The 14,281-nt window shown below is 55.1% G+C and overlaps 1 protein-coding gene across 1 annotated transcript; it reads right to left on the bottom strand.

Moving 5' to 3' along the window:
* Positions 1-491: 491 nt before the first annotated feature.
* Positions 492-2,044, bottom strand: FJX1 (four-jointed box kinase 1). The gene has a single exon (XM_069784699.1). The coding sequence runs from the start codon at positions 1,894-1,896 to the stop codon at positions 574-576; it is 1,323 nt and encodes a 440-aa protein (XP_069640800.1). The 5' UTR covers positions 1,897-2,044; the 3' UTR covers positions 492-573.
* Positions 2,045-14,281: the final 12,237 nt, after the last annotated feature.

Consider the following 14,281-nt stretch of genomic DNA (forward strand, 5'->3'; position numbering starts at 1 on the left):
GAGCAGCGGCGGCCGCTCCCTCCCCTCCCCTCCCCTCCCCGCCGGCGGGGTCAGGCCCGGCGTCGGCCGCGGGGCGCGGAGCCCCGGCGGGGTCAGGCCCGGCGGGGTCAGGCCCGGCGTCGGCCGCGGGGCGCGGAGCCCCGGCGGGGTCAGGCCCGGCGGGGTCAGGCCCGGCGTCGGCCGCGGGGCGCGGAGCCCCGGCGGGGTCAGGCCCGGCGTCGGCCGCGGGGCGCGGAGCCCCGGCGGGGTCAGGCCCGGCGGGGTCAGGCCCGGCGTCGGCCGCGGGGCGCGGAGCCCCGGCGGGGTCAGGCCCGGCGGGGTCAGGCCCGGCGTCGGCCGCGGGGCGCGGAGCCCCGGCGGGGTCAGGCCCGGCGTCGGCCGCGGGGCGCGGAGCCCCGGCGGGGTCAGGCCCGGCGGGGTCAGGCCCGGCGTCGGCCGCGGGGCGCGGAGCCCCGGCGGGGTCAGGCCCGGCGGGGTCAGGCCCGGCGTCGGCCGCGGGGCGCGGAGCCCCGGCGGGGTCAGGCCCGGCGTCGGCCGCGGGGCGCGGAGCCCCGGCGGGGCGTCGGCGTCCCCTCAGCGCAGGGCGGCCTGGGCGCGGCAGTGGGCGATGTGGCGGTGCACGAAGTCGACGCGGGCCTGCAGCAGCTCGGCCTGCCGCTCCGAGAGGAAGCCGAGGCGGGCCCAGAGCGGCTCCCGCGCCCGGTAGCGGCGGCGGAGCTCGGCGGCGGCGCTGCGGCGGCGGTGCAGCTCGGCGACGCGGCGCGCCGTGCCCTCGCGGAAGACGCAGACGGAGCGGAGCAGCGGCTCGTTGTAGGGGTCCCACATGGCGAGGAGGCGGTAGCCGTGCACCAGCCCGGCCTCGTTGTCCAGGAAGACGAGCCCGCCGTCGGGGCCGCGCAGCAGGTTGCTGGTGGCGCGCCGCATCACCCGCGGGTCCCACTGCAGGCTGAAGAGGTTGCTGACCAGGCGGTCGAAGTTGGCCGTCAGGTAGTCGAAGAGGATCAGGTCGCTCCACTGCACCAGCTCCACCAGCTGCGCCGGCGGCAGCCCGCCCAGCCCCCCCGCCGACAGCGGCTGCAGCCGCCGCCCGCCGCCCGCCTCGGCGCCCCAGGGCGCGGGGGCCACCACGGCGGTCAGGTTGTCCACCCAGCGGGTCAGGCTGACCACGGCGCCCTCGGCCCAGTGCGAGCCGCGCAGCTCCTCCCGCACCGGCTCCCACTGCCGCCCGCGGGCCTCCACCAGCGCCAGGGCGGTGGGCGGCAGCCGCTCCTGCATGCCCAGCACGCCGGCCAGGTGGTAGGAGAGCGCCTCGCCCTGGATCTGCTCCGGGTTGATGCCGTAGCGGACGCAGGCGCGGCTCCCGTCCGACAGCCGCGCCAGCCGGTTGGAGCTGCGCCCGCAGCCGCCCCGCTCCAGCGAGGCCACGCGGGCGCCGCGGGCGGCCGACAGCCAGGCCGCCGCCTCCTCGGCCGCGAAGCCCGGCGGCACCCGCTCCTCCAGCTCGCGGCTCCAGAAGATGCCCCGCTCCACCGGCCAGCCGCCCCCCCCGGCCGCCGCCGCCGCCGCCGCCGCCCGCCCTTCGCCGCCCCGCTCCTCCCGGCCGGCCGCCGCCGCCGGCACCGCCAGCAGCGCCCGGAAAGTTTTCTGCCCCCCGCCGCCGCCGGGCTCGCCCCGCGCCGCCGGGGAGCGCTCCCAGCCCCACCGCCCCGGCGGCGGCCCCGCGGGCGGGCGCGGCTCGGGCTCGGGCTCGGGCTCCGGCTCCGGCTCGGGCTCGGGCTGCGCCGCCGCCTCCCGCCGCAGCAGCAGCACCGTCCAGAGCCCCGGCAGGGCGCCCAGCAGCAGCAGCAGCCCCAGCACGGGCAGGGGGCCCGGCGCGGCCCGCCTCGCCCGCTTCATCCTCCCGCCGCTTCACGCCGCGGGACGCGGCGGCGGTGCAGCCCCGCCGCTCGGCCGCTCGGCGCGGCGCTGGCGCATGGCCGCGGACCGGGCCGGGCCGGGCCGGGCCGGGCCGGACCAGCCGCCCGGGGAGCAGCAGCAGCGGCGGCGGCGGGAAGCAGGCGAGCCCCGGCGGCAGCCCCGGCGGCAGCCCCGCGCCGTGTGCGCCCCGCTCCGCCGGCGGCCGGGAGGCACGGGCACCCGCACCACGTGGGGGAGCCGGGGGGGCGCGCCCGGCCCGCCCCGTCCCCCGGCGTGGCCCTCCGCTTAAAGCGGCGATGCCCCGGCGGCGGTCGTAGGCGGGCGGGGCGTCCCGTCGAGGGGGCCGGGGGTGGGGGGGAGGGAAGGGATTGCGGCGTAGAGGGGGGGGGGGGCTCGGCTCCGCCGCTCCCCCCTCGCCGCTGCGGGCAGCAGCACAAAGGAGCCGGCCCCGCCGAGGGAGGGGAGGGGAAGGCGGTGGGCCCGCCGAGGCTCCGGGCGCGGCCGCGGCGCCTCCCGCCCACGGCGGAGCAGAGCGGAGCGGAGCGGAGCGGCGGGGTCGCGCCGCGGTTCAGCCCCGGGTCGGTCCCCCCCGCGCTCCGCCCGGCCCCGGCCCCGGCCCCGGCCCCGGCCCCGGCCCCGGCCCCCGCCGCCGCGCTGCGAGCGGCGGGTTCTCGCACAAAGGCGGCGGGCGCGGGCAGCGTGCGGAGCGGGGGGGGGGGGCAGGTCCCCCCGTTTCCACTCTCCGCCGTCCCCTTCGCTCTGCTCTGTCTGTATTTTACTGGAGACCTCTCCGGGAAGCCCGTGTTTGTGAGCCCGGTTAGATTAAGCACCTCTCCCTTCGGTCAGCGGCTCTCCGCCGAAGCAGGTTTTGGAGTTGGAGCAGCGAAGCGAAACCACCACGTACAGAGTCTTAAGCACCGCAAAAGAGAAAAAGCCCTTTCTCTTTCTCACCTCCTCAACTCTTCCTGCTCCCTTGAGCAACAACAACTCCTGGTTTTCCAACCACACCACGCTCTTCCAGGTTGGCTGGAATGCAATTTAATATAAGAAAAAGGGAATTCCCTCTTTTCCAGGATTTTGCTAAAAACATTCAAACTCCCCTAATCCACCTTAACAACTTCCAAAAAACCAACCAACCCAAAAAACGCCAAACCAATGCAGAACCTGAATTCCCTGCCCCAAACTCCCCTTTAAACCGGGACCCCCCCCGACCCCTTCGGGAAGCTCCGACGCCAAACGCCTTTGCTGGCGGCAGCGTTTCTCCTCCGCTCCCATGCCGGGGGGGAGCGGCCCCGGCTGCCCCCGAGCCCGGGCAGGACGGGAGCGGAGAGAAGGGACCGCTCCCCCCGCCCCGGCCCCGCTCCCGCTCCCGGTGCCGCCGGCAGCCGAGCGGCCGCGTCGCACCAGCTCCTCCCGCCGGTCACGGCGCCGCGCTGCACCGGCAGAGCAGACCCTCGGGAAGCGAAGGGGCTGGCTCCCGGCTGGAGGGGTCTCTTGGCAAGAAAGGAGAGGGGCCAGGCGCGGAGGGGACAGCCAGCGCCTGGCCGAACCCGTGGCTGATGGCTTTTCTGCCGGCGGGACCTCGCACCTCACTGCGACGCCGGTAACTGAGTGCTGTTGGGTCCCTCATGCACCCGGGGACTTTGAAGTCACGAGAACTGGTCACCATCCCGGCTTCCCTCGAACGCGACGCGAGCCGTCATCGTTCCTCTTGTCACCCGCGAATTCAGGTCTCGTCCTCTTCCGACCCCGAAGCCTTACTGCCAGATGGTGCTCCGTGCTTTCACCCTTTGAAGCCAGGCGAGCTGCACGGCGAACACCGCGTGTGTGATTTGGGACCGGGGATTGCTACTTCTCACAGTGCCCAGCAAGAACGGCGCCATTACACTAAGTGGGAGGCTTTTGTCCAACAGTAGGCTGAATATTTTTACCAAAGAAATGGCACAGAATTAGCCTCTCTTCTCTGCCGCTTTCCGGCTTGAAATAGTTTGATGAAAACTCACAGCTCATTGAAAAAGGAATGAAAGCAAAAAAATGAATTTTATTCCATACATAGGTTGGACACATATTTTGATTCAAGTGAATTATTTGCATTTCTTGCAGGGTCAATTATGCTTAACAGCGAGCATCCAGCTGCCAGTGCCTGCACTGGGAAGTCCCCCTGGAAAAGTACCATCGCCATGGATAAGGACGCTGCATGTCCTGTTATTAAGGTGAAAATAGGCTCCAAGTTATGCGTGACGTTCATTTCAATTACAGCTTGCCTTTTGCAAGCTAAGCAGTTAATCAACAGGCTATACTTTTAAATCAATAGCTGGGAAAACAGCATCCCCCTCCAAATACTCAGCCTCCTAACTACGCTACTTGGAAGGAGAACAAGCCAGAGTTTTGCTGAGCCACCCTGCTGGCCAATAGTCCTGCTTACAAGCTGGAAGATTTTTAAAACCAGCTGACTGGTAGAGGGTTAAACATCAGCCAAGCTGACGTGCTGTTCAATTTACAGCATGTTAAGCATTCCTGAAACTGTGATCACTGATATATTTGGGTCAATCAGACGTCTCATTACTGCTTTGCAGATGTTGCAAGGAGCAGCTTGGAGATAAGGAGAGCAGTCTCCAAGCTTCTCAGCCCTATGCTGGGGGAGAGCTGGCCACTGTCCAGACCCAGAATCCTAGCAAGTAAAAAGATAAGAAAATCATTTCTGGCTTCCCTACATTGTTTCTTGCATTAACGTGATTTTAGCTGTCCAACAAAGCTAGGCTCGTGGAATACCTAGCTGCTAGTGTTTCGCATTGATTTCAGCCTAGTGAAGGTTTTGTTCTCCTCACTCCCCTCCCGACCCCCAGCACCCAGCTGCCTGGTGATGTGGGGTAGCTGTCATTGCAGGCAGCAGTGATTCCTCCCATCAAAGGTAGAAGAAAGAGGGACTGAACAGAGACTTCAAGGTTGCTCCCCTGCAGCAAAAGTTATTTTGTACTCAAGTCAAAGGCCAAACTCTGACCGACTTTGATAGGATCGGGATCACGGGGAAGCAGATGGGGTCTTTAATTTCTGGACGCAGCTTGCCTATGCTGGACTTGAGGGGCCCTGCCCCTGCTAGCAATCTCTGCTGGGCAAGGAAGGCTGGCGAAGCAGGCGCGGAGTGAGTCTCCATTGCACCGCAGCCTGGAACTACCAACAGCTCCAAAGCATCCAGAGGACAGCTTGGGGGGGCTGCCCAGCCCCGCGCCAGCACCCTCTGTCTCAGACAAGTTCTGTCCTCGGGCAGCACTGCGTACCTTCACCCGATACTCTCCTACAGCTCAAGGCTTCAACACAACACCTCCACCCCTGCCTTTCAGAGGCATTGCCGTGGAAGTTACTTCCCAGCACAGACCTTTTGGGACTATCAAGATTAGCCCCCTCAGATCCTTCCCAGGCTTGTGGAGATTTCTCTTCCCTTCACTGACAGACACTTTCTGTTCATCGCTGGGTTTGGTGTATACTCAGTGCCAGATCTAACTCACCTCAACACCAAGTTACTGAGTCTGGTGGCTCTCATGTTCACCTCAGCAGGGCTGTGAGCTCCTGCCCCAGAGACTGTAGTGGGCGAGCCTGGGCTATTGCTTCATGGTGATCTCTCTCAGTAGCACAACACACAAAATCCTTCATCTACTCTGTATTATGGTTCAGGATCCTGGGTGAGGTGGGAATAGGGGCTTTTTACTCCAGTCCAGCATCATTTTTCTACATGTTGCCCTCCTATGTCTTTTTATAAAGCTTGTTCCCACCTTGAGTACTTCTCCAGCTCTACCCGCACTCTTTCTTCTTTATCTGTCAGGTTACCAAACACCTCTAGTTCTATCCCACATTTCCTCAACTGTCCCCGAGCAGCTTGTTCCCACCCCTATTTAGTAGCTTTGGCTCCTGGCAGCGAGCTGGTGCCCATGAGCTCCCAAACAAGTGACAGCACTCCTTTTCTGCCGATGGCAGGTTCCTCCTGACGCAGCCTCCCCGGTGCCAGCTCACTTGGCGGTGAGAGCACCTTACGCTGCCCTCCTGTGCTGCCTGAATCTGCGGCCTCCTGGAGGAAGGGCAGCTCCTGCACAGAGCCCCAGAGCCCCTCGTCCGTGTGGCCGGCGTGTTTCCACTCTTCCCTTTGCAAGGACTTTTCTTAGACTAGCTGGCTAAGGGAGAAGAGTTGTGCCTGCAAAGCCGCCTAGTACAGATGCAGGGTTACCATCAAAACAATGCTACTGCCAGTACAGCTTGTTTCTCTTGGGAAGGGTGGGAATTTTGGAATAAACTATACTGGCAAAAAGTTAGCGTGCAAAAATACTACGTGCTTAGTGTCACTATAAGTTATTTCCACACTAGGAGCACTTTGTAAAAATGTATCAGCAACACAGCCCATGTATATGCCTGCCTATGGCTCTGCCAAGGTGGATTTGTATTTTTCAACCTAAAAAAAAGCATCCCTCATGATGAGATATTCCAGCAACCGAAGGGCAGGATTTATAGCTGGTTGTGAGTGGGGGAGGGCCGAAGAAGTTAAGGTGCTCAGCATTTCATAGCAGGGAGGTGAACGTCGGAGACCTTGCCCTGCAGCGGTGTTGGCAATTTCTGGAAGTATTTACAAACTTGTCTCAGCCTGGAATAGAGAAATCTGGAAGCTTTTCTATTGCTTTGACTCCAGTTGATGTCGCAGAAAAGCTCCCAGACAGACGGGACTCTAGAAGGATTTTTCTGTCATCTGAAGCTCCATGTAGAACATGAAGCTAGGCAATTTCTGTACACGGATGGATCCTATCTCCGCTGTGCTCTGGGACTCTCTCTGTTTTTAATATCTGTGACTCTCTGCTTTTAATATCAAAGCAATAAATGAGTAAGTGTTTGAGCTGTTGTGCCTGGCTCTTGAAAGTGTTTGTAAGACTTGTCAGGTGCCTGATGATGCTCAGTCAGTTAGGGGATTTGCTTTTATCCCTATTAAAGGTGAACTGCAAAGATAGAAAGAAATTCCTGCTATGCTCAGACTGATGTTCTCAGGGTCTCCAACAAGCAGGCTCCGCAGAACAGTCAGGAAATAAATATATTGAAATGATAGGTCAGCTGTATCTGTTATATAAATACAACCCAGCCTCTCCAGACAGCTGATGATTCAGCTGGGAGGATTTTCCATATAAGCAACATCAGGCACAATGGCCTTGCTTTTCGTGGCTGAGATCCTTGGCTGATCTGAAATGGCAAAGCTGCACGGTGGTGAGCGGCTCACCAATACTTGCAGCATCCACATTAGAACTGTTCTAGGAGGTCATTGCTCCCTACTCCCCTTAAACACAGTCCATTCTGGAGGAAAACGCAGTAGCTATTTGTGTCCGTTACAAAAAATACATTTTTTTCAGGCCAGGAAGTAAAGAAGTTCAAGAAACCTCTTCAAGTGAAACTGCTGAGGCGATTTTGGGAGACAAAAGGTAATGACCACATAAGAGGATAAATAATGCGTTGGGTACTAGCCTTTGCTTTCAAGTAGGGTTTCCTGAAGGGTCAGATCCCATGGCCTGCAATATTCATGTTGTATATAATGATAACTTTTCTCCTTTCCTTCTTCTGGCTTTCAAAATGTGTGAGTGAACAATATCATTCAATACAGTTCACAGTAATCCCAGGCACCTGCCCTGGTGTAGCATAAGAGAAGAGGGAGGAGAAACCCAAACTCAGCATCTTTCCAGAAGAAAGAAGGTCAAACCACCTTGGTAATAGCCCATGGACCTTCTTTCCTCCTGACCCATCCTGCAAACCCGTGAAATTGTACTTGAAGAAGTACGTACGATTTGGAAAGATACTGCCGTCAGGTAGAGACTCTCCGTCACCTTCTGGTAAGCTGGGCCAGGAGTTAAATACCCTTACTATTAAAAATATCCTCCCTTTAACGTGTTCTTCAGGCACTTAGGCAGTCCTGTGATGGACCCAGTTACAAAGTGAGATGGACCAGACTTGACTCGAAAAATGAGGCCAGGCTAAAGGTAGAGTTACTATTGTTACAGGAAGGAAAAAAAAATGGTCGTAAAATTTAGCTTCTACTGCAGAAATACACCCAGGACACATCTTAAACTTTTCAGCAAGTCCTAAAAAAGTGCAGCTTTTGCACTGCCAGTGAAACTGTTCTAATTAGTCTTAAGGTAAACCCCCCCGCTGTGCCAGTGGAAAGCCAGCTGTTCAGTTCTCTCTAAGCGAAGCAGAGAAAAGGACCAGCTTAAATAGCAAACCCAGTTTCCAGGCCCCTAACATCTTCTGTCTGTTGCGTTCCCTGGAGAGGCAGCTGGATTCTTTCCAAGGACAGAGGAGCCCCTCCAGCTGCCAAGAGTGCTGGAGGGAGAAGTCACAGAAGAAAGGAACGTATGAATTCCCTGGACGTTTACTTTTCTTCCCCTGGCCTCTCCCCTCCTTGAAGGTGTCCTGTGCCTCTGCATGAAGCTGTGAGGTGGTGAGAAACAGGGAGCAGTGTCCCAGTCCCTCTCCTCTGGCCCATGGGTCCTGCCAGAGGAGGTCCTCTCTGCTGTTGTGCCTGCATGGTTCAGGGTTTCTCAGCTCTGCCCAGCTCTTACCCATACCAGGCACTCCAGGGAGCCTGTAGCTTGCCCTTAGGGCCATCCCTGGGTGACACTCAGTCCCTTAGGGCCGTACAATAGCGTGCCGAACCAGCAGTGTACACATCGAGCGTACGCGGCACCCCGTGGGCTCCAGGGTGCAACCTCCAGCCACATGTGGGGAGCAAGTCTCCTACGGAGGACCAGTATGGTCCCACCTCAGGTGACAGCATAGTCTTGCACATGAGGCCACACTAAGGCTCTCTCCTCGCTTGTGGGGACTCTTCCTTCTCCACATTCTCTAGGGATTTGTTTCGTCCAATTTTAAGTGACTCAAATGATGAGATTTCCACCCCTCCTAGCTCTATCCAGCAGATGTCTCTGCTGGGAGCATTGACTGTGGCTGCGATTCCTGTTGTAATAGTTTTTCTATACATTCCAGCTGTTGGGATCAAGTTATTGACCAATACTCTCAGTCTTCACTGAAGAAAATAAATAGGGTCTACCTTGATGTATGTAAGGACAGCCAAACTGTCTGAAGGTAAGCCAGCTGAGCCTGGATGTGATCTAGGTGCATTAGCCAGGCTCCCCGTCCGAGCTCAGAAGCCCAGGTTCAGGTTATTAGCACAGAAATACTGCCACACTTGCATGACTAGCCTAAATTAACACTCAGATGGACTTACCAGTTGGGGTCTCTGCAACCGCAGTGATCCCTACACCACAGCCCGCTCTGCAGGGGCGATGGTCCCTGTCAGGAGCCCTCCCGCTGATGGGGCAAGAAGCAGGAAACAAAAGAACGCCCTCCCATCTGAGTCACGAAGGTGTCCCAGTTTTGAAGGCCCCAGCTCATGACTTTTCTGTGATTGTGGCTGGTGACATTGAGAAGTTTCCCTGCTGCGCACTCTACATCTTAATGTGACCCATTTAAATTTCTAAGCCTTATTAAATACAGCATTAACATTCAATAAATGTCTCATTGATTACGTATTTACTTATCTGGTATTTAACTAGCATTCTCTTAAGGAATGAATAAAGAGTCAGAAGCAAGCGATAGTTAATGCACGTGATTTAAAAGGAACTGGGGAAGTACCCTTCAGAGGTTAACGACTGCAGTCAGGAGCTGAATCTGCCCAATATCTAAGCACCATAAACATTTTTATGTTCAATAGGCTTTATTAAAAATACTATAATGCTTTTGTTAAATCAAAATGTATTTTAACTCTAAATGAAATCCAAACACTTTACCTACGAACAGAGCATTTCAGTTACTGCATAGTTTAACTGGCCCAAAGCAATGCTTAGTTCCTCAGCCTGGAAAGCCTGTGCCTGGCCACTAAACTGCGCAGCAGTGAGGAGTAACTCTGATGGGTGCCTGGAGCCTTAGGCTGTAGAACTGCAAAATAAAGATATGATTTACAGTTCTACTGTAGCTGGGCTGTACATTCTGCCATGTGCTCTGGTAGGATACGCCTCCTCCACCTCACTGGGGAAAGAGGTGCTGCTCATCATTCTCCAAAAGCCTGAGACAGGTTTAGGACTCCTGGCAGCCAATTTAAGAGCAGTGTAAGAGGCTCCATGTTGTGCTTACCATATGCTGCACAAAGTGTGTCTTTTATCCGGAACGATGAAATACAAAAGCATAAGGGTGAGTCTTTCCTGCAGCCTTTCTTGCATCCAATAATTTGGCAAGACAGGTAATGCAGGTGTTAATTTCTACAACTGGCCCTACTGCATTTCCCCTCTGCGACATTGGATGAGACACTTAGCTTGCCCATGCCTCAGTTTCTCCACTTGCAGAAAGGGGTGCTGTGAAGATAAGTTATTTCATGATGTCTAAAGAGGTCTTTGAGTTCTCCTTGAGAGCTCGGAAGAGCTGGTGGACACTCAGGAAAGTCAACGCAGTAGAATTTTATTATTTTTGTTGTGGCTATACACTGTCATTCCACATAACTTCTGATTTGTGTAGGACTGTGTCCTTCCCATTGATCTCAAACTAAAGATCAGAAAAAAACAAAAAGTTTTGGGGGATAAATGAGCTTCCCCATCTTCCAGACCAGCTACAGTTCATTCAGTCTTCATCCCTGCTCAGCTCCCCGTTATCACATTTGAACTCCCCCCAAATGTGGGTGGAGAGGAAGAGCAGCACAGACATTACAGAAAAGAACTCTTTTTCTTCTGGGAAACTAACCAAGATTTTTGTTTTAATTTAGCCCAGTTTCCTTGCAAATTACTTTCTGCCTAGCTGTCAAACTTTCTGTAAACAGTTTAGTGAGAGTCACAAAATATATCCCCCAAAGAAGAGAAAAATAAACATAGTGATGAGTTACTGAAGTGAGCTCTCCCTTCCTCTTTGTTGGCTCTTTGTTAGCCATCACAGGAGCTGATTTTCCACTGAGTCACAAAAAAACAGACCAGGGAGATAACAAGAGACAGCACAAACAAACAAAGGCATCATGGAGAAAATATACATTTAATTTTTTAAGCTTTGAGATGGATTTGAACAGACATCTGAACTTCCTCAGATACAGAGTGGGACTAGAGATGTGGCTTAGCCTAATCTGCCCCCCAAGAAATGGCAAGTAGTGGTTTGGAGGAGCTGAGCTGGTCCTGGGTGTCTCTAGGCTGGAAAAGCAGCTGCATGGGCATGTGTGCTGCGTCAGTCCCCCCGTCCAGATCACCGGGACCCACCTGCACCCCTCTCTGACTCCCTGTCCTTACATTAAAGATTGTCTTTGAGGACTTCATCGGGATTTTGGAATCGCCGAGGCAGATACAGGCATTACAGGTCCCCTCACCGGTTCTACACCAGAAGCTTTTTATTCTGGGACAGAACTAAGTGTAAGAAATACATTGCATTTCTGTAACTGTCCTTTTACACAGTTCCTCAAATTAAGCACCAACACGGAGGAATTCAGCTTTGTAGGGTTTGCATTGCCACGAAGCCTCTTGGCACTCTGTACTGCAGTGTTATGCCACTGTATGGACGGGCAACCTGAAGCAATTACATAAAATGACTTTCGGTGCTCTCTCCTCTGCCTGCTAGGGGCAAGGGCAACAAGGACAAAGCCTATGTGAAGACCTTGGACCTTCCTTCTGCATATTGTTTCACCAGGAGCTGCAGCACTCAGGACCCCCCATGAGGACCTCGAGAGCTTCCTGTCTCCTGCTGCCAAAACCAAAGCAAGCACAATATTCACTAGGTTAAATGTGCAGCATGAGCATGATGCTCAGGCTGTGCTTAAGACTACAGCTGTGACATGCTCAGATGGGCCTATATTATGAATTCTGCTCAGGAAACAAAATAATACTTAATGTGCAACACCCATCTTAATTGCTTTATTATCTTAAAATGTCAAGGTTGAATCTGCTCATGGTCAAATGCTCTGAAGTGACCAAAGTAGTTAAAATGCTGTCAATGTACCGCTATGAGTCTCTACTTAAATGCAAGTTATTCTGTGATTTATTATTTTCAGTAGGGCTCAACACAGTCAGAATACCAACATAGAAGTAAACAGCTCAACTCTCTCAAGACTTGTTTATATGAGTCTTCTTCCCTACCCCGGATGAAATTAGGTCAAGGATGCAAAAGCCAAATGAAAACAAATTGTTGAATCAATAAGGTGTTGAGCTAAAAGGAGTGACAGAAACAAGGGAGGTCAGGTTCTTTTGCGAGCAAGCAGAACAAGAATTTGGATGATACCTCCACCACGTGCAGCTTGCACAGGATTTATGTTTGCAGCACATGGGGCTATCACTGTGTGTGGGAAAGTCAAAACCTCACAATCAAAATCAATCCTTGTGATGAGAGCTCTACAGATTGGGATGTCAGCTTTGACAAGAGATAGTGACTGCCTTCTGTGCACATGTGCACTGTGTCCAGAAGCCAAGGAGAGCCAAGAGCCAGCTGAGACGTTTCTTGGAGCTGAGAGCCTTTGACACCCCGCATTCTTGGATGCGGTTAACTGTGCTGACGGGGGTGTAACTGGCAAAAATGTGACATCATCTGGGGTCTGGATCTTTAAAATGAAAGAGAAGACAGAATCAATCTTTGCTCCAGGAAAGCTGGTTGCCTGCAGGAGTTAGTCTCTCTAATTTTTGTAAAACCACACATAGCATCTGATGTATGACTGCATTACATTATGTATCCCATTATATTGCATTAATCTAGGTAATACATTTAATGTATGCACTGTATTTATTAATATGTAAATGGATATATTTTCTTTAACATTATTTCTACTTTCAGGGAATAGAATAATCCATGATAACTAGAATAACTATCTGTACTAAGCCCATTTTAGTGATACACTGTGCACAGCATTTCCTCTTCCCTGCGGCAGTGCTTGATTACAACTTCCACACGGTGTCAGGTCAAAGCGATGCCTCTGTCTCTTGCCGTACCTGTGGCTGACATACCAGGTTATTTATTAATCACTCTTCTCGTGTGAAATCAGCAACCCGCCACATATAAGATCCTATATGTCTAGCTTCAGGACCGTTCATTCCCCCTAAACCCCTCACACGACTTGCACTTTTGTGCCTCTGGTTCCTCTATCACGGCCATGCTCTGGTTAATCCTCACACTTTTCTCTTCACCGAGTGTATTGGTTTTATGTGGCAAGGTTTTGGTAGCGGGGGGGGTTACAGGGGTGGCTCCTGTAAGAAGCTGCTGGAAGCTTCCCCTGTGTTCGAGAGAGAGCGAGCCCATACCAGCCGGCTCTAAGACGGACCTGCCGCCGGCCAAGGCCGAGCCAATCAGTGATAGTGGTAACGCCTCTGTGATAACATTTTTAAGAAGGAAAAAAAAAGTTGGGACGCGGAAAACAGCCACCGGAGAGAGGAGTGAGAACATGTAAGAGAAACAAGCCTGTGGACACCAAGGTCAGTGCAGAAGGAGGGGGAGGAGATGCTCCAGGCGCCGGAGCGAAGATTCCCCTGCAGCCCGTGGGGAAGACCCTGGTGAGGCAGGCTGTCCCCCTGCAGTCCAGGGAGGTCCATGGTGGGGCAGATATCCACCTGCAGCCCGTGGAGGACCCCACGCCGGAGCAGGTGGGTTCCTGAAGGAGGCTGTGACCCCGTGGGAACCCTGCGCTGGAGCAGGTTCCTGGCAGGACCTGCGGATCTGTGGAGAGAGGAGCCCACGGAGCAGGTTTTCTGGCAGGACTTGTGACCCCGTGGGGGACCCACGCTGGAGCAGTCTGTGCCTGAAGGACTGCACACCGTGGAAAGGACCCATGCTGGAGCAGTTCGTGAAGAACTGCAGCCCGTGGGAATGGCCCACGTTGGAGAAATTTCGTGGAGGACTGTCTCCCGTGGATGGGACCCCACGTTGGAGCAGGGGAAGAGTGTGATGAGCCCTCGCCCTGAGGAGGTGAAGCGGCAGAAAATAACATGTGATGACCGTAAACCCCATCCCTGTCCCCCTTGTGCCGCTGGGGGGGGCTTGGTGGAGAAATCCGGGAGTGAAGTTGTGCCCGGGAAGAAGGGAGGGGTGGAGGGAAGGTGTTCTGAGATTTCGTTTTATTTCTCATTTACCTTACTCTGGCTGATTTGTAATAAAAAGTGAGCTAATTTTCCCTAAGCTGAGTCTGTTTTGCCCGTGATGGTAATTAGTGAATGATCTCTCCTGTCCTTATCTCGACCCGCAAGCTTTTTGTTATATTTTTCTCTCCCCTGTCCAGCTGAGGATGGGGGAGTGATAGAACAGCTTTGGTGGGCGCCTGGCGTCCAGCCAGGGTCAACCCATCACACCGAGACATCTGGTAGGCTATATATCAACATCTCACCCGTGATCGTGG

This window comes from Haliaeetus albicilla, chromosome 5 (assembly GCF_947461875.1).
Source record: "Haliaeetus albicilla chromosome 5, bHalAlb1.1, whole genome shotgun sequence".
Taxonomy (NCBI): Eukaryota; Metazoa; Chordata; class Aves; order Accipitriformes; family Accipitridae; genus Haliaeetus; species Haliaeetus albicilla.